The following is an 18,227-nucleotide window of genomic DNA, read 5'->3' on the forward strand; positions in this document are numbered from 1 at the left end:
CTGTGCCGTCTGGAGCCGTCATATAAGCTAGCTAGTCATAGTCGGGGCCCCAAACGACTCAGACGATTGCAATGGTTTGGAACAGCTTTGAGTGGAGCCGTTGGTTTGATTTAGCCGGAATCGGAACTGGAGTTGCAATGCTAGAAAGTGGGTTTTAGCCATGGGTGCGATTCCGAAAATCCGTCACAAAACTATAATCAGCCTGATGACTATCCCAAACGCTACAGATTAAGCTGAAACGACTGGAAAATCAAATATCCATATAAAAAAACGAAGGCTCCTTCTCAAACCTATATAGCCTTTTAACTTTCCGAGCAAAAATCTATATGAATGATCGTGTGGTCAAATACACGGGTATCAACACTAACGACCCCTACTCAAATCGCACTTGCTTCAGTGCTGATGGATTAAATTGGAGTTTGGTATTTAAACAATCGTATCGCCGTTCTAGTTCTAGCGATGCATAACATCAATTCAAAACCATACCAAAAGCAAATCAAGCCAAAAGTACAGAGGGAAGGAGAAAGCTCTCAAAGGGCAAAAATAGCTCCTCTGTGTGGCAAGGCGCCACCAGCCTTTTTTGTTGTTGCTATTTTTAGAATGCATCAGTCGTTGCCGTCTGCTAAACGAAGTCTTTTTAGATTCCTTTTAGATTGAGAGCTTGAGCCGTTTACAACCCGTTTAGTGGTCGTTTAGTGGAGTAGTGGCACTTGGGATAAGTTCCTGTCAGCTTCAGTTCCAGAGCCGGAGTAAATATAAAATCTGTTCTCGTATAAAGTTTCAATTACTGGACTCTAGGATATAGTTCCATAGCGGAAAAACGTTCGATACTTCGATTCGATTTCTAGTCTGAATTAGACAAAAATAAGAACTCTTCTTTTCAAAGTGCTCTGGAATGTATGCACCTCTTGGACTCGAGTGCATTTTTAGCTAAATTAACTAGTTGATTCCACGCAAATCATCAGTCAAAAAAAAAAAACATTTCGTTTTGAGCAACTCCTCAATTTTCCCCGTTTTATTTTGCTCCCTAACGTCAAACGCGCGTTTGAATGAGCTGGTGAAGCAGTACGAAACGTCACCTTGCCCTAACCTTCTCTCGCGCACGTACTGCACCAGCTGCTGCTGCTGCTACTGCTGTTTTTGTGTACCACCGAGAGAGGTTATTTATTTACTCTTTTCGTAGCAAAAATTTTCCCTTTTCCGCTACGAAACGGTGGGAAAAAGGCAGTCCCCCATCCCCGTGTGTGTGCGTGCGTGCGTGCGTTCGTGTGTGCGGTTCGTGTCCAGTTTTCCCCGGGTTCTCCTCCCATTGATTGTTGTCCCTCTATTGGGCCACTGCCTGCAGCAGGATCAAAGTGTAAAATCCGGTGCCGTGCTGGTTGTTGGTGGTACGCAGTACGCATTAGAAGCAGCACAGAAGGGCCCCAAGGCAGGCAGGCAGGCAGTGGTGGTGAGGGTGCAGCGAACATGTCCGATACACCGATTATTGATCTCGGCAACGATTCCGAGTCGGAGGATGTGATTATGATCGAGGATCAGCCGGAAACGAGCGCACCGAAGGAGGCGGGCACACCGTCGACGATGGACACCAGCGAGACGGTGGAGGTCGCCTCCGAGCAGGATTCGGATGAGGTCGAATTCGTGCCGGTCGATGTTAACATGTGAGTAGCCTCTCTCTCTCTCCCTTTCTCTGATCGATCGTCTGATACGTTTGTGCGTCAATGGGGTAGCAAAATGGCACATTTGTATGGTTAGGTTTTTGGTTAATTTACTCCTCCACGGTAGGGAGAGATGACGTTCTTGTCGGCCCGTGTTGCAGTGAGAGAAATTTTCCCACGACCAACAGCCAACGGGCGAGGTTATGTTGGTTCCGTGGCAACAAAAAAAGTATGTGAAACGGCCCTGACCCTGTTGTCGGTATCCGTCTGCGTCTAACTATTGCGAACAGCAAGAGCAAAATCAATACTTGCGATACACATCCCTCTAACGATCTGAAGCTGAACGGGTGATTTATTTTTGTGTTACACCCGCACGACACTGCAAACGGTTCGATTTGCCCGCCAGCCCGAACGGTCCCCGCCAACCGACGACGGCGACGACGACGCACCCATCCTTTGTTTAATGTTCTACGACAAACAACAGCGGTCCACAGCGGCTTGCCATTTGTTTCGAGGGCATAACAATTACGCATCTGAGGTAGACACAATTAACGCAGGAAGGTATCATCCGCACACTTCCCATTGTTGCACAAACTGGGACACGGCGGTGTTCCGGGTGGCCCTCCGAATTGGATTTTTGTAATACTATTTGCCTGCTTTAATTGCAAACAATGAAAACTGTTGCAGTAAGATAATTATTTTGGGGAGTAATAAGATTAAACCCTCACTCCCGCTGCGTCTTATCGCGCGTGAGGTGGGCGCGTTTATCTGCGAAGGCGTGCTGCGGTGCCCACCGTTTCCTGCTTGCGGTTTTTGTTGCGAGATTTTTAGATGAAAAAAGGTACACAAAAACACACAGAGACACGCCGAGAGCTCTCTTAACTTGTAACGATTTTATTTGCTGAAGTAATCGGTTTCATTTTTGACTGCGACTTTCGCGGATACTTTCGGTAGGATTCTTTTTTAAGAAGCGATCCTTAATAAGTTGATGGAAAACGTAACAAAAAAAAGTTGTGAGACTTTAGGTTTTAAAAGCTAATCTCCCCCCATCATTCACCCAAAACGGCTCGTTGGGGGGGGGCACTATTTTATGAATGCACACTGTACAGAGGGGTTTAAATTGGCAGTTAGAAAACAATATAACGCATCAAAACCGGCATGCCTAGCATGCACAAAAGGGCACCTTATTACACACACTCACTAACACACCTAAATATGCACCGGAACGTGCAAGATGAGCTGTGCCCGATCATCGAAGCAGGCGCAACAGATCGAACATCGATGCAACGGTTCGTCACCAATGGCTGCGGCTGGTGTTGTTGCTGAGGTAGTAGTGTCATTATCATCCAGATACAGTTCACCCACATCGTCGTCACCCAGCTCGTAGTGATGTTCACTCTGCCCTTGGTTATCCTCCTGCTTTACCACATGTTCCTCCTCCGCCGTTTCCATCATCTGCAATTCTTCTGCGTACGATTCCGGACCGTACTTATGCGTCTGTCGCGCTGCGGTGGACATCACACTGCTACGGCGACTTCCCTCACCGCTGCTGCTGCTGTTGTCCGATTCGTCCGGAAGGCCATCGTTGAGCAGCATCGCTGCCAAGCGTTCGGAACTGTCCGGTCGGTCCTCAGTCACACCGGTCGCGGCGCCATCCAGCAAGGAGCGTTTATCGGACGCTTCTGTCTTTACCACCGCCGCGGACGATGAGCCACCCGACTCGTCAGCCGTTGCCTCGTGCACCGGTTCACCGGCGTCATACGCTTCCTTGAGAAAGTTCACCTCCCGCTCGAGCTGGCGGCGCGTAAGCCGCTGACTGCGCAACACTGCCGGCGGTTCTCGGGCCGCCCGCTTTTCCACTGGCTTTTGTGGTGGCTGCCTGCTGCTGGAGGAACCGGCGCCACTGGCAGTGGAGGAAGCAGCAGGTTTATTCTTCCCCTTCGCCGCAGCCTTTGCTTTCGGTGCTGCCGTTCGCTTACGCTGGCTGGTTGGCTTTTTAGCGGCAGCAGCACTTTGCTGTTGCTTCTTACCGGTAGCACTGGTGGAGGGAACGGTCGTGGCACGTTTGGCCAGTGCCGGCGAACCGGCACCCTTGACGGGCGAGCGGAGTATTTCCTCCAGATCGTTCAGCGTGTCGCTGTTGAACCGCTCGGTGTACTTGCTTTTGTGCGAAATCTCCATCAGCAGCTGCTGGCTGAGCAGATCGTCCTCCGAGGCGCTGAACGAGGCGGTACTGCGGCGCGCCCGCTGCTCCGGCTCGTCCATCGGGTCGTCCGTGTTGCCATCGTCCAGCAGCGGGAAGCCGACGGACGAGATCCGGTGCGGCGGGATCTCGGGCAGCAGTGAAGCGTTCCGTTTGCGCCCGCGGAACAACGCTTCCATCGCGATGGCAGGATCATCCGCGTCGGGTTCCAGCTTCACCGGCGGCGGTGGCGCTGCCGCCGGGCGCTGCTCTTTGGCGGCGGGCCGTTTCCGGGCGGATGGCGTTTTGCGGGACGACGCTGGGGCTGCTTTTGTGGTTGATTTTTGGGTGTAAATCATGCGCGAACTTCCCGGTGGCTGCTGCTTCGCTTTGGGCAACTCCCCGAACATGTGCCGGGGAGGAGATTCGGGCAGATGGTTGTTGTTGTGCGCGTGGGACGGCTCTTCCTGCTGTCCGTGCAGCAGCACAACATTGCTCAGCAGATTGATCCCATTGACGTCCAGCATACCTTGCGAGGATGCCTTGGGGGCATGCGTGGCGCTCCCTCCTCCCATGTCGTCATACTCAAGGTACATTTCGCGCGTGCTTGCTTTGCGCGTCCCGTCCGGATGGTAGCGAACGAACGAGGAGCCGGTTGGTTTGCCATCGCCGCGCGCACGTTCCACCACCGTGCGATCCGTTGTGCGCGCTGTCGTACCGTCCTCGAATTGATTCCCACTACCCCCACTCCCATCGTCATCGTCCTCCTCCTCTTCCTCCTCCTCCTCCTCGTTGTCCATCTGGCGCTTGGATTTCTGCTTCCGCCGGCCGCTCTGCAGCCGCTCGAGCTCGTGCGGTTTCAGCTTCCGGCGCCGCTTGTACTTGCGCGGGAAGGTGGGCGGTTTGCGCTTCATCGCCGTGTTCGTGTCACTGTGCTCGATCAGATGCTGCACCAGATCGGCGGTCGTGCCGAACGGTGAGCTGCAAACCGTACAGTAGTACGGCTGGTCCGGCGAGCCGCGCTTCGCGTCGGCCTGCGAATGATGCGCCCGGATGTGTTCGCGCAGCACCACGCGCTGATTGAACGCTTTCGGGCAGACGGGGCACGCGTACGGTTTCTCGCCCGTGTGGATGCGCTCGTGCTTGCGCAGTGTGCCCCCGTCGGCGAACGCTTTCCAGCAGAACCGGCACGCGTACGGCCGCTCCCCCGTGTGGATGCGCATGTGGATCTGCTGCGACGAGCGCGAACCGAACGTTTTGCCACACTCGTGGCACGGATACTCGTTCGATTTCGTGTGCGAATGGCGATGGTTCATCAGGGTCCGGCCGTCCGGGAACTCTTCCTTGCACACCTCACACCGCACGGCCTTATTGCGGTGCGAGTCCATGTGCCGCTTCAGCCGCGTCATGTGATGGAACGTTTTGCCACACTTCGAGCAGGAGTGGGCCCGCTCGCGCGAATGGTCCCACGCGTGCTTCATCAGCGTGGTTTGGCTTTTGCAGCGCTTGCCGCAGATCGCGCACGACGTTGCGGTCAGCTCGTCCCGGTGCCGGTCCTGCACGTGCTGCTTGATGTTGGCCTCGTCCGGGAACTTCTCCCCGCACAGCTGACACTCGAGCGGTTCGTACTGGGCGGCGCCACCACCGTGCACCTCACTGTGGTCGAGCAAATCCATCGCGCAGTCGAACGACTCCCCACAATCGCGACACGTCAGCGCGGACTGGTCGGGTTCGTTCGAACGCTGCGTCGTCGGCGGCGCCTGCTGCTCGTAGTGTTCGATCGTGTACTCGAGATTGTCGTATTCTTCGCACTCCTCTTCCTCGTCCTCCTCGACCGCTTCCTGGTCGGTGGCTTCCGCTTCACGGTCACTTTCCAGCTCCACTTTGCTAGAGGTTTGCAGCAGTTCCTGCTTTACCAGCACACTACGGTTAGAGCTCGATTGCTGCTGCTGCTCGAAGGTGCCGTGCACGTGGTGCGTATGGTTCAGTAGATGGTCCAGCTGGAAGAAAACTGCACTGCAGCTATCACAATTGTACTGCTTGGTGGTGGTGGTGGTCACCACCGGCAGCTCTATCGCTCCGTGCGCACTGCCGTAAGGCTCGTGGTCGGCCACCCAAGCTTCCTGCGCCTGGTGCGCTCGCTGCACGTGATCCCGCAGCAGCGACTGCTCCCAAAAATGCGCATTGCACAGTGCGCAATCGTAGCGCGTGCTGCCGGCATGGGTGCGGGCGTGCGAAAGGAGCGCTTTCTCTCGCGCGAACGATGCGCCACACTGCTGACAGACGAACGGTTTGCGCCAGTCCGCTGCGACCGTCCTCGTGGAAGGTGGCGATGATATGGCGTTACCACCTTCCCCATGCTCCAGGGGTTCCTTTTTAATCTGCCGACTGCCGACTTTCGAGGCAAACACTGGCTTTGTCCGTGCCGTTCGCGTATCCTGGGTGGATTGGGATTGCTTTTTCCGCGGCGTACGTTTGCCGGTGGTGTTGGAAAGTGTTGCAGGTCCGCTCGGATCCATTTTGCCGAGCGTGTACTTTTGCTCCAGCACGGGTGGAACGCTCTCGAGGTAAGGCGACTGCTCCATCGGTACGTCATGCGCGTACGAGGAAGAGCCGATCGTCGACGAGGACGAAGCACCGTAATGCGTGGTGGAAATCAGCTGCATCGGTGGTTGCGAGTTGTAGCTCACCATCGAGTTCTGGATGTACATGTCTTCGTCATCGCTCGAATGCCGCAAACGATGCTTCATGCTATGGCCACCACCGCCGGAGGATGAGTGCCCCAGATCGGGCAGATCATCTGAAAGCAAAAGAAGGGAAACGACACAAAAGTGAGCTCACGGAAAATTAACAAAACGTGATAAAAAATAACATACATTCCGCTTCCTGGTCACTGCGCAGCGCCAGCTCGTCCTGCTCCGCCACGGAGTACGCGTGCTGCTTCAGATGGTTGATCAGATCCGCCCGGTGGCTGTACTGTGCCCCGCACAGGTTGCAACAGTGCGGCCGATCGTTCGAGTGCGCCATCAGATGGTTCTGCAGGCTGCTCTTCTTGCGGAACCGCCGGCTGCAGAAATCGCACGGATACGGGCGCGACAGCGTGTACTGGTCCTGGTCGAGCGGGACGGAAATGTCGTCCTCCTCCTGCACCACGACCGCACTCACGCCGAGCTGGTCGACCGTCACCTGCACGCACTCTTCGCCCTGCGGCTGCACCCAATCGTCCGTAATCACTTCCTCCGTCACCTCGCACTCTTCCGCGTACTGTTGTGCCTCGGCGGAGGTGGCGGGCTGGTCTTGTACTTGGTGCTGTGTTTGATCGATCGCCGCCTCCGCCGGCACCACGTAATCGTGCAGCGCGAGCTGACTTTCGTCCACGATCGCGAGCTGGCCGACGTCATCGGCATCGACCACCGACAGCGCTTCGGAAGCGGTCATGTAGATCAAGTTTTCCGGCGGTATCTGATCGATGTTCTGTATCGACCGTTCGTCCACGAGGTATTCCCGGCCGTCCGGCGTTTGCAGCAGGATGGATTCGTTCAGCAGTGCCGCATGGGTGGTGGTGGTGGTGGTTGTCACCGGTCGGCGTACCTGTGGCGCCGGCTGCATTTGCCGCTGCTCGTTCGTCACTGTCAGGTACGAACCGGCTCCTCCGATGGACGTGCCGTAAAGCAGCGTCCCATCGCTGTTGGCCGTCATCGACGCTTGCTGCTGGTTGGGGATGTTGATGATTTTCATGGTAGGCCGTGCATTGGACACGTACTTCACAGAGGAAATGCTTCCGGCGGTGAGTTTGCTCGTGCCGCTGCCGGCACTGCTGTTCATTCGCGGCTGGTGTCCGCCGGTAGTAGTTGCCACTTGCCAAAGCGGAGGCAATGGGTTGTTGTGGTTCATGACTGCGGGCACGCTACGCCACGGTTACCCCACTGTAGGAGAAGGGACACACGATTAGTATCAACCGAAAATTTGCTCTTGAAATATGAGACACGGCACAAGAACGACGACAACGAAGGCGAAAGTATTTGCAATTTGCTTTACCGCTTTCCATCGCGCATCGAGAAATGACAGCTCTTTTTAGCTTCGGCACTTAGCTGAACACATACACATTCCCACAGCCACACACACACATGTACGCGTGCTTCGTGGGAGATAAAGCAGAGCGCCAGTACGCTTGTCTGCCACCAGAGGGCGCGAGCGCTGTCAAGTCGATGTCGGTGGTCGCATGAATGGGTGCTCGCCTCGGTACACACACGGAGGAGGCTGAGAGAGCACAGCCAACCAACGGAGGCCGATTTGTTTGGTAGCACAAACTTAGGTTATGGCTAGCAAAATTGAGGTTATTCAATAATTGTCCGACATCAAAACAAAACTCCTGCGGGGGTGCAAACAGCTGATTTGCGTACACAGCGGTGGGGGAGAGGTGGGACTGGGGGTGATGGAATGTGGTTGGTTCGAGGTTCGCATCGGCCGATGGGCGATGAATTTAACACGTTCAATGCGCCATTTTAGAAAATAATCGCTTTTACATTTGTTCCACCGTTCGATTCGCTCGTATTCAGCCGTGGGCCGGGTGCGTTTGGTTACTATACATATCTGGATTTTTTTTTTGCTAACCGGCAACACTAAGATGCTTACATGCAAAGGGGTATTGCCGCAGCCTCGAGCAATGGTCACAAATTTCACTTCACTTTTATTCCTCCTTTTGGGCATCCATCGTATCAAGGCCCCTCGCCATACACACACGGGTCTTCTGGCTAGCGGCAACTGGAGAATCAAAATGAGGTGCTGTGGGCTACTCTTCGGACACACTTCTTTGTTTACATTTCACCCGCACACTTTAGTTATTCGTTACACCGTTCAGTGTATAAAAGTAAGAAAATAAACTGTGTTAACTAATTGAAAACAATTGCAAAGATTGGTAGAGAAAAATTGGGCAGGTTTTTTTTTTGTTACCCTTCGGTTTGACAGCTCGCAAGCGGGCCGGATTGGGTGCTGAAGGTTGGAGCGGAGCTAAAGTTCCGATCCCGTGGACCATCACTATGAACCCGTGAGCAATATGGCGAAAAGGTTGGGTCATTCATGGTTCATGCAAACATAAAATATTTGTTGAGCGGTTTATTTTTTTTATTTTCAAATTAAAATAGCGCTTAACATAGTAGAACTTCGCGTGAACGGGGGTGGATTAACAGGTGGACGACTTAAACGTGTACGTGACTTAAACAGTAATGTGAAAAAAGTGCACCTAGCTATTGCTTTTCGAATTTCATTTTTGTTCTAGGAGAATTATTACAACTAAAGTCAATTATTAAAAAATATTCTACTGGGAATGATTCGATTGGTTAAAATTCACTGTTAATATAACTAGTAAATTTTATGATTTTTGTATCGAAAACGTCATGCTTGTGAAAACATCATTATAAAATATGGTAAATTTGCTGATTTGAGGGCGTTGTTTAAGAGAACTGAAACAACATAATTTTTGAACACCTTTTACTATAATTGTAAACAGTCTATTCGCTAGTTACGATTATCCGGGGGCGGATTATCCTGTCCTGAGCTGACTGAATAGTCGACGTTCTACTGTATGTGATTTATGAGTACCCAACACATCTTCCTAACTCGATTATCACTTTTTTAAACTCCAAATGCACTTTTGAAATGGATGAGTTGAATTTAATTCAATTCGTTTATATACTGTTCGAACTCACTGGTTGAACTTTGATTCCCTGTCAACTATTGAATATGTGCTTTTTAGTTGGTACGTTTTTTCATACAAAAAAACATCTGAATTTGACGGCAGGCCATGAGATTTTTTGTGATTTTTTCAAAAACTGGATTTTTCCATACAAACGCATGCTTTTTAAGTAAAACATCAGCCAACTATCGAGCGTTCAACTAAAAAGCATGACAACTAAAAAGCTTTCAAATATTCAATTCTGACTGTACAACATCATTTACAAAACACGATTTTTACAGAATATTTACATGTTGTTGTTTTTTGTGAGGTTTTAAAATTTTAGACGAAAAGCAATTTAATCTTATAATTTATGCATTTTACAATTATTAGATCAAATTCTTTCAATTTTATAAATGAATTGTCAATTTTACAAAAACGCGTGTCTCCTATGTCGAGGACAGACCGTAGCCAAGTTAACATCAAGAATTTTCGAAGAAATAATATTTTTCGAATAATTCCCAATGAGTTCTGTTGTAAAAATGTATTACCGCGCGGCTACATGAGGTGAAATATACAGCGAAATGAACTATTTGACAGGCGAAATATCTGACAGGTACAGCAAAAGGGTTGGGGGAGACACAACATCCGCTTTCGAAATTCACTTAAAAATAATATCTTCTTAAGCAGAACATTCCCTAATTGGAAGAAATTGTGAACTGTTGACTAAAAATTGACGAAGTACTGGATATTGAAGTTGTTCAATGGATTTAGTTACGTTTTTTTGCACGTTATTTGTTTACATTGCACATCAGCTGGTTGCTGTGATGCTTTATCCGTCAGATATTTCGCCTGTCAAATAGTTCATTTCGCTCAAGGTGTAATAAATGACAAGGTTAAATTGTTTAGAGCAAAATGACATTTCTCGACTTGACATTTCTCTTCCGGGGGCTCCGGTATAAAAATCGGGGAGGGCTGGTGCGGGGTAATGAAATTTGTATGCAGAGAGTGACAGATGTCCCCCACAATGTCGCCCAGCAAAAGCGATAAAAATCAACCTTCTAAATACATTATCCTTGATTTCGCTGTATGTTTCACATCATGTAGCCGCGCGGTTACATTTTAATCGCCTGACGGCATTTGCCATATTTCGAGAACCACCCGTACTCCTAGTACCTACTTCACGGTTCAACTGTACGCACAACTGTCAACTCGAGTGCTCGTGCTTCGCCCACGTTAAGTAGCCTTCATCCAGTAACGCCCTGCACCGACCTGGCTTTCGCTCACTTTGTGCCCTTGGTGCGAGCTCGTGGGGGTGAGAGATTGGTTGCTATTTGGAAACAATTTCCTTTCTTGCAGTAACGGAACAGGGAAGAAAAGTTGTTTTCGTTGGCAAACAATTTCCACCGGGCCAGGACGGATACGGTGTACAGTGCGTGCGAGCCCATTTCGCAAGTGAATACCAGCAAAGCTATCCCTACAACATCGTGCTGCTGAGTGCTTCACAATGGAGGAAGTGGTGGCAATCGAAAGGTGTGTGTGTGTGTGTGTGTGTGTGTGTGTGTTATTACGTCGAATAAAATATTGTCCAAAGTGCATTTTTTTCAGTTTCAGTCGTCGTGCACAGTAGTAAAGGGTGTTTTAATTATAGCACCTCTTTTTTAATGTATGGGGCAGTAAAGGGGCAGTGTCGCGAATATCATTCGATTACGATTGCCCCCCCCCCTCCCTTCTAGTCAAATTTGCGTCACCCGTCACCTCCTTACACCTAGGTCGCGGGGGGAGTAGCGAGCTCCATCGTTTCCTCCAACCTACCCCGTAACCCTTACAGCCTACCTCACTCACCTCATTGTGTACTTCACCGTTCACGGTGAATATTTATAACTGAGCTTCTGAGTTCGATTGCACAGTCGCTAAAGCAAAGCAAAAAAAAGAAAAAAATGCTACGTTACGTTTACCCCACCACCCCAGGTGTGACCTTTAGCGAAAGGTGTAGAACGAACCGTACTAATAGAGTTACATTTTGTTTTCTCGATTTCGCTTCCCCCTATTTTCCGACAGGCTGGCAGAGGAGAAGAAAAACTCCGGAAACGATGAGTACAAGCTGAAACGGTACGAGGCGGCACTGCATCTCTACTCGGAAGCGATTCACCTGAGCCCGGGTACGGCCGCCTACTATGGCAACCGTTCCGCCTGCTACATGATGCTCGGCGACTATCGGTCCGCCCTGAACGATGTGAAGACGGCCATCACGATCGACGAGAAGTACGAGAAGGGATACGTCCGTATGGCCAAATGTTCCCTGATGCTCGGTAAGTAGCGCTGCGATGCCCTTTAATGGGTGAAAATCATGTTTTGGCTTCAATTGTTGATTTTTCCCATTTCCCCTTCCCTTCCAGGCGATGTCATCGGTACGGAGCAAGCGATTCGCAAGTTTCTCACGCTGGACCCCTCGAACACGGCACTGCGGGAGGAGATTGCCAGCCTGAAGCAGCTGCGCGATCTGAACGAGAAGGCGGCCGCCTGCTACGATAAGAAGGACTATCGCACCTGTCTGTACCATTGCGATAACGCAATCAAGATTGCACCGGGCAGCATACAGAACAAGCTGCTGAAGGCGGAGTGTCTCGCGATGCTGGAGCGCTTCGAGGAGGCGTGCAACATTGCGATCTCGATCATGCAGACGCACAGCACGAACGCGGACGCGATCTACGTGCGCGGGCTGACGCTGTACTACAGCGACAACCTGGAGAAGGGCCTGCTGCACTTCGAGCGTGCGCTGATGCTCGACCCGGACCACAAGAAGGCGAAGGCGATGAGGCAGAAAGCGAAACAACTGAAGGAAAAGAAGGAATCGGGTAACGAGCTGTGGAAGTCGGGCAAGTACCGGGACGCGCTGGCAACGTACACGGAGGCGCTCGAGCTCGATCCCCAGAACAAGGACATCAACAGCAAGCTGTACTACAACCGGGCGCTGGTGAACTCGAAGCTCGGCAACCTGCGCGAAGCGATTGCGGACTGTTCCAGTGCGCTGGCGCTGAACGAGAAGTACATGAAGGCGCTGCTGCAGCGTGCCAAGCTGTACTACAACATGGAAAACTACGAGGAAGCGGTGAAGGATTACGAAAAGGCGCTCAAGTCGGACCGTTCGCCGGAGGTGAAGAATTTGCTGCGCGACGCCAAGTTCCAGCTGAAGAAGTCGAAGCGCAAGGACTACTACAAAATACTGGGCGTCACGAAGCAGGCGTCGGAGGATGAGATTAAGAAGGCGTACCGCAAGCGGGCGCTCGTGCACCATCCCGACCGGCACGCGAACGCGACGGACGAGGAGAAGAAGGAGCAGGAGCGCAAGTTTAAGGAGCTCGGCGAAGCGTACACGATACTGTCCGATCCGGTGAAGAAATCGCGCTACGACAGTGGCCAGGATCTGGAGGAGATGAACCACAGCGGTAAACGAAGCAGATATGCGTAAACCAGCTAGAGACGGCGAAGCTTAATTTGAACTATTTTTCTTTGCACCTTTTCCAGCCGACATTGATCCGCAGCAAATCTATCGACAGTTCTTCTTCCCGTCCGACTACGGGTTCGGTGGCTTCCAGGGCGGCGGCGGTGGCAATAGTTCCAACTTTTCGTTCCATTTCGGTTAATTACATACCGCGTGACGCTGCTGCTGCTGCTGCTTGCCAGCTCTCGTGCGCATGATTTATGTGAAGGAAGGTGAGGTGTGTGTGAGTGCAGCAGATACTTAGATGTTTAAGCGCATATTGTAATCAACCGTGAAGAAACGACACATGTACTACTACCCCCTACTGTCTGTGGTCTGTGCCCCTTCACCCACCTCTCCCCGTCCGTATTCCGTTGTAAGGTATGCGGAACGCACAAGGCAGAGAAGGACAAGGACGCGTACCGCTGTTTGGCGTAGCGCTTGTGTTTTGCGACACTTTTGCTTGCACAGTGGTAAGCTCTTTAGAATGGAGGGCAAAAAGAGAGAAAGAGAGAGCGAACGGTGGTGAGTGAGCACACTTCCTTCTTCGTTAAGGTGAAAAAGCATAGCAAAACAAAACAAAACAAAAAAACAAGGTAGTAAAGTATATGACCGTGGGAGATCCGTTTCTAACTCAAACTACTGTAATTAGCTCGTACTCGTCCTCTCCGCAAAGTGCGTGGATGACCTTTTTTTTTTAAATCACTTTTGTTACTCTGTTTGTGAATTCCTTTGCCCCGATCATCACTTTTGTACTACAGTAATGCAACCAACAATAAGTGAATGTAACCAGCAGTAACCGTAACACGCTATAAAGTCGTTGTAGTTGTTTGCTACCCCTGCATTGCTACGGTTTGTTACCTCTGAACGAACCTGTAGTGCTGCACTGCTTCGGTGATTGTAACTATGAACTTAATTTATGAAAACGAAATGAATGAGCGTAAAAAGTGGTAAATTTTCAATTTTTTTAAAATTTTGAGATCAAGTGTGAACGTTGTTACATTCTACTCGCTTTCTCTGTAACCCGCGCTACCCGGTACGTAGTTGGGGTTTTTTGAAGGTCCCTTTAGAGAAACTGTGTGAATAATTTTCCACTCTGTTGATATTAGAAATACGGCTAGCCATTTACCACACATTTTTTTACAATACGCCGTCCCTGATAGAGAGGTCTTGCACGTTAGCAGCAAAACTTGTTCGTTTTCTCTTTTTTGGATTTGAATCAATTTACTGAAATGCTTTTTAAACAAAAATTGTGTCCCGAAAAGCAACTACAACCTTACAGTCTTATCCATCTACGCCTGCGTGAGGGAAAGCCGGAAAGTTCGTATAAACAGTAACAATACATAAAACAGAATCAATGATGATACAATGTAATCCGATGTTAGGGGAAGCAACAGAACTAACGCATACACAGAATTACAGGTGAAATTAAACGTTAAAAAGAACACAAAATCTCAATTGGTGATGTGTCCCCGTGGAGCGGTATTTGAAAGAAACGAAACGATGCCACCAACGGCGTAAGTTGTGTGTGTGTGTAACGTTATGTGGAAGATTGTATTGCACTTTATTCCCTTGTAGTGTTGCTATCTTTCTCACAGTATTAGTTTGCTTTTCCTTTACATTATAACAAAAGAAAGAGAGAGAGAGAGATAGAGAGAAATCCGTTCTCATGATAGTACGATAATCATTTTAAAAGTAAACCCCTCTCCTGTAGCTTTACGTTTGTGCACGCGTGAAAACATGAAAATATAAATTCGTGAAAATGTGGCTCGCTCCATGTCCCTACAGCTCGATTTCTCAGTTGCATTCGATTGCAAGTGCAATATTGCTTGATTTGATAAGGACGCTATATGTAAGTGCACAGCTGTATGTTTGTTCTTGCTGCTGTTGTTATTTATGCTCACTCACAGTGTGCTTTATCATGTTATCATTATTGTTAAACGTTGTTAAATTTGTTTTGTTTATTCAGCAGGAACGGCCGCTTATTCAGATATTGCTCGTTCTTTTTGAAACTTTAAAATAGGCTAAAATTGCAAACAGTGCCCAAGTTAATTTGAGTTTTAGTGGAGCATAAGGGCTGGGAGATGGGAGACGGGAGCGGGGGATCGTGTCCTATACTGGTCCCCTTTCATCATGACATCACTCTATCTAGACATACACATACACACAATAAAATGGTTCAAAAATGGCATCTCACAGTCGCCATACACATACGCACGCAGGCCTTATGTAAAGGTACAAAAGTTTATGAACACTTTTAACAAAAGTACGCACTCATCAGCAACTGATAAAACGGCGTGAAAAGATGTGATACTGACGTGTACACTGACATAATTTCTAACTGGTATTGCTCTCGCTACTACTTCTACTACTACTACTACTACTACTACTGCTAATGGCTGCCATAAAAGTGAAGCGCTGTTTCCGTTCGCAGGACGTTAGTACATTGTACGTTTGTTTGTTGCTTCACATAACTATCACTGGGGTTTGTTTTAAATTTCTCTAAGAACACGTTGCTGCTTAAATCCGAGCTGCTACCGTCACTGTCTGTCTGTCTACTCAGCTCCTACAGTCAGTAGTGTCGTTTATTTTTGTTGCCTAAGTATATCACGCACTAGTCCACTAGTGAAGGTTTTTGCTAAATAGAGACTACTACAATCATTGTAATACTAGTAATTGCAAATTGCGCGGTGTAGTTGGTTCGATTCGCTCTAAATACACGATGTGCGTACTCACTCTTTACGTCTATGTTATTACTCTCTATGCTACTACTACTACTATTATGCTCTGTGTCTCAACAGTCAACCATGCTTATTGGTAGCAATTTTCTAGCTATTCGTTCTAATAACCGTACGATTCTGTGTATTGTGTCATAGAAAATTGTGTCGTAGTGAATGTTGTAGTGAAAACAAACCTCCCCTCAGGGGAATTGGGGAGTGTTTTGATAAAACGTTTAACTAATGCGGCTTCTTCGCTGGCAGTATGTGGATTCATCTGCTCCCTCACTTGAACCGCTACTTAGTGGGGTATCTTCAGCTATAACCATTCGTAGCTTTATAATTAATCGAAATTAGAGGAAAAGGGGAAGAATTAAAAGCAATTCTTGAAGGATTTACTAAGATTCTATCTCACCTGGCACGCTAGACGAAAGACATTAGATAATGGGAATATGAAGAAAAATTAGTATAAAAGAACCATCTACAAACAAACAGACCAATGATCCTTACCTTCCGATGGTTGTACTGATTGTAGCGATTATGGGATTTTTTCACAGCCTCAATTACAGCCTCCCTAACCCTACCGGCATCCATATGGTCCTCCCAGGCCACTAGAACACGTCCCAGGCGAACAGCAACATTAGCGACTTCATCAAAATCATTTCGTCCCAATTTCGACCACTTACCAGCCATACATTCCGTGAACAGTAGCAACGTTTTCAGTGGTCGTTTGTTGTACTTAGGCGAGATGCCATCGTAGTTGTAGTGGATCAGCAGCCGGTCCGCAAACAACCGTTGATATGTGTCACTGAGCGAGGTATCGTGTGTTTTCAGCCGTCGCAGCAGAGTGATCTGGGAAGGTGAAAGGTCAGCGAGGTCGAAGGTCGAAAATAGGAGATACTGAAGATCTTACATAGCGCTCCCTCGCCGTATCGCACGTTCGAACTAATCGTTCCAGCTGGTCGAGCTGCTCAATCGTTTCGATCGGGAACTTTACGTCTCCGATCATCTCCACCCGTTCCAGTTCGTCACCTGCCGTCGGGGAAGGGTCCAGCAGCTCGGCAGGTAGTATTATCACTTCCTCAACATCTTCAGCCTCACTTATGGTAGCTGTTTGGAATAGAATAGATTTCTGAGTAGGTACTAACTTCTTGCGAGCTTTTTAAACATAGAATATCTCATCATACTGTCCGTTTCATCCACGAGAAGTACTACGGGCGCGGGAGATAACCGTCCGGTGCTTTCACTATCATCCGGATCCGGTGGCTTCTTCCAACGCGGGATCTCCTCATCCTCTGGTTCGTCCAATCCGGACGAGGACGATCCTTGATGGTTCCCGTTACATCCCACGTCATTCTCTTGTTGCTGATGCTGTTGATGTTGTATTGAGGGACTTTCCGTAACTTCTTCCTCTCCGTTTTGCAACGTTAGCGTCACGATCGAACTGTGATCCTGTTCCGGATCACCTTCGGCAGTACATCGTTCCTGCTCGATAACTGTCCGACTGTCTGAGCTGCTCGATCCACTCGCCTCGGCAATAACCACGGCAGGAACTGAGTAGGGCAAAGGGATAGTAATTGCCTCGTTGGGATACACATCACCACCAACGCCACCAGTAACATCCGGCTCGTCTGTTGATGCAGTAGACTCACTATCCAGCTTTTCACAAGGTATTCCACCACTGTCCTCTGCCGTGACCGGTTTCCTGGTAAACAGAAGCCGCTGCTTGTGTAGTCGATTGAATCGGTAGATCTCGTTGCTTCGCAAGCATTTCGTGCGAAATAGCAAGAACTCGTCCAGCTTTAGTGCACAGTCCTCGCAGATAGGGGAGGGGTAGTCGTAGTCCTTGGAGAGCTAACAATAAGGAAAAGCATACGCAAACATCACATAAACACATCAAGTTGTCGTCGCAACGCCTACCATGATTGCGGTACATTCGAAGATCTTCTCCACTAGCGTGTCGGTTGTTTCCTTGCTGTTGTCCGACTGGAAGATCGACTGTACGATTTCCTTATCCGACAGGCACAGGCGACATTTGCGCTCCAGATTAGGGATCAGGTGTTTTCTGCAAAAGAGATGGAACTTATGAGCCGCTTTGAGGTTTTGGAACAACAATCGAGAAATCCTTACTTGAAGATGCTTCGTAACTTTGCCATCCGGAAGCAGGTGACGACACACAACACGGCACCACTCGGGGATGGAGGAGTCAAGGTACAACGGGGGAAAAACACTGGTACGTAATCGAAAAAACCTATGTGGCTGATGGTAGGACTCGACAGAACTCAAAAAATCCTGGAGCAAATTCAGATTTTTTGGTTTCTAACAAACACAGCTGAGGATGGCCTATTTCCTTAACAAACTAAAGCGCTAAAAGCGACAAACTAAATCAGTTTTCCCTACAGTTTAGTCATCGTTGATTGGTTGGGAGGTTGGTGGAAAATTATGCACACAAAAACACAAAACTCCTCGAGCCTGTGACACCGACACGCAGCGAAGAAAGGTGTTTTTGATG

The 18,227-nt window shown here is 49.2% G+C and overlaps 4 protein-coding genes across 5 annotated transcripts in view; 2 read left to right on the top strand and 2 right to left on the bottom strand.

Moving 5' to 3' along the window:
* The window catches only part of LOC120954768 (probable nuclear hormone receptor HR3), a 509,904-nt gene that overhangs the window by 48,910 nt on the left and 442,767 nt on the right, over nt 1-18,227 (top strand). The gene's annotated exons all lie outside the window — the stretch shown is intronic.
* LOC120954686 (dnaJ homolog subfamily C member 7) lies at nt 1,121-14,456 on the top strand. 2 transcript variants are annotated; one of them, XM_040374832.2, is made up of 4 exons: nt 1,121-1,661; nt 11,576-11,826; nt 11,914-12,963; nt 13,043-14,456. In XM_040374832.2, exons 1-4 carry the CDS (start codon nt 1,468-1,470, stop codon nt 13,159-13,161), a joined length of 1,614 nt encoding a protein of 537 aa, XP_040230766.1. In that variant the 5' UTR covers nt 1,121-1,467; the 3' UTR covers nt 13,162-14,456. The 2 variants fall into 2 exon arrangements, with proteins under 2 accessions (XP_040230766.1, XP_040230767.1); XM_040374833.2 differs by lacking the exon at nt 1,121-1,661 and adding an exon at nt 10,774-11,047.
* LOC120954685 (uncharacterized) lies at nt 2,532-9,073 on the bottom strand. The gene is made up of 3 exons (XM_040374830.2): nt 8,476-9,073; nt 6,717-7,766; nt 2,532-6,640 (listed from the first exon to the last, which is right to left on the bottom strand). Exons 2-3 carry the CDS (start codon nt 7,732-7,734, stop codon nt 2,868-2,870), a joined length of 4,791 nt encoding a protein of 1,596 aa, XP_040230764.2. The 5' UTR covers nt 7,735-7,766; nt 8,476-9,073; the 3' UTR covers nt 2,532-2,867.
* On the bottom strand, nt 13,416-18,118 carry LOC120954687 (uncharacterized). Its single transcript, XM_049610209.1, has 6 exons — nt 17,846-18,118; nt 17,636-17,780; nt 16,903-17,569; nt 16,629-16,825; nt 16,402-16,567; nt 13,416-16,326 (listed from the first exon to the last, which is right to left on the bottom strand). The coding sequence occupies exons 1-6, from the start codon at nt 17,869-17,871 to the stop codon at nt 16,139-16,141; spliced, it is 1,389 nt and encodes a 462-aa protein (XP_049466166.1). The 5' UTR covers nt 17,872-18,118; the 3' UTR covers nt 13,416-16,138.

Source organism: Anopheles coluzzii, chromosome 3 (genome assembly GCF_943734685.1).
Source record: "Anopheles coluzzii chromosome 3, AcolN3, whole genome shotgun sequence".
In the NCBI taxonomy this organism is placed as follows: Eukaryota; Metazoa; Arthropoda; class Insecta; order Diptera; family Culicidae; genus Anopheles; species Anopheles coluzzii.

Bases quoted from the DNA above. Each gene is read 5' to 3' on its own strand.
- LOC120954686 (XM_040374832.2), top strand. From the start codon at position 1,468: ATGTCCGATACACCGATTATTGATCTCGGCAACGATTCCGAGTCGGAG. The intron at 11,827-11,913 runs GTAAGTAGCGCT...CTTCCCTTCCAG, and splicing joins CAAATGTTCCCTGATGCTCG to GCGATGTCATCGGTACGGAG. The intron at 12,964-13,042 runs GTAAACGAAGCA...CACCTTTTCCAG, and splicing joins GGAGGAGATGAACCACAGCG to CCGACATTGATCCGCAGCAA.
- LOC120954685 (XM_040374830.2), bottom strand. From the start codon at position 7,734: ATGAACCACAACAACCCATTGCCTCCGCTTTGGCAAGTGGCAACTACT. The intron at 6,641-6,716 runs GTATGTTATTTT...TTTTGCTTTCAG, and splicing joins CAGTGACCAGGAAGCGGAAT to ATGATCTGCCCGATCTGGGG.
- LOC120954687 (XM_049610209.1), bottom strand. From the start codon at position 17,871: ATGGCAAAGTTACGAAGCATCTTCAA. The intron at 17,570-17,635 runs GTAGGCGTTGCG...CCTTATTGTTAG, and splicing joins TCGAATGTACCGCAATCATG to CTCTCCAAGGACTACGACTA. The intron at 16,327-16,401 runs GTAAGTGGTCGA...GACGTGTTCTAG, and splicing joins GTTCACGGAATGTATGGCTG to TGGCCTGGGAGGACCATATG.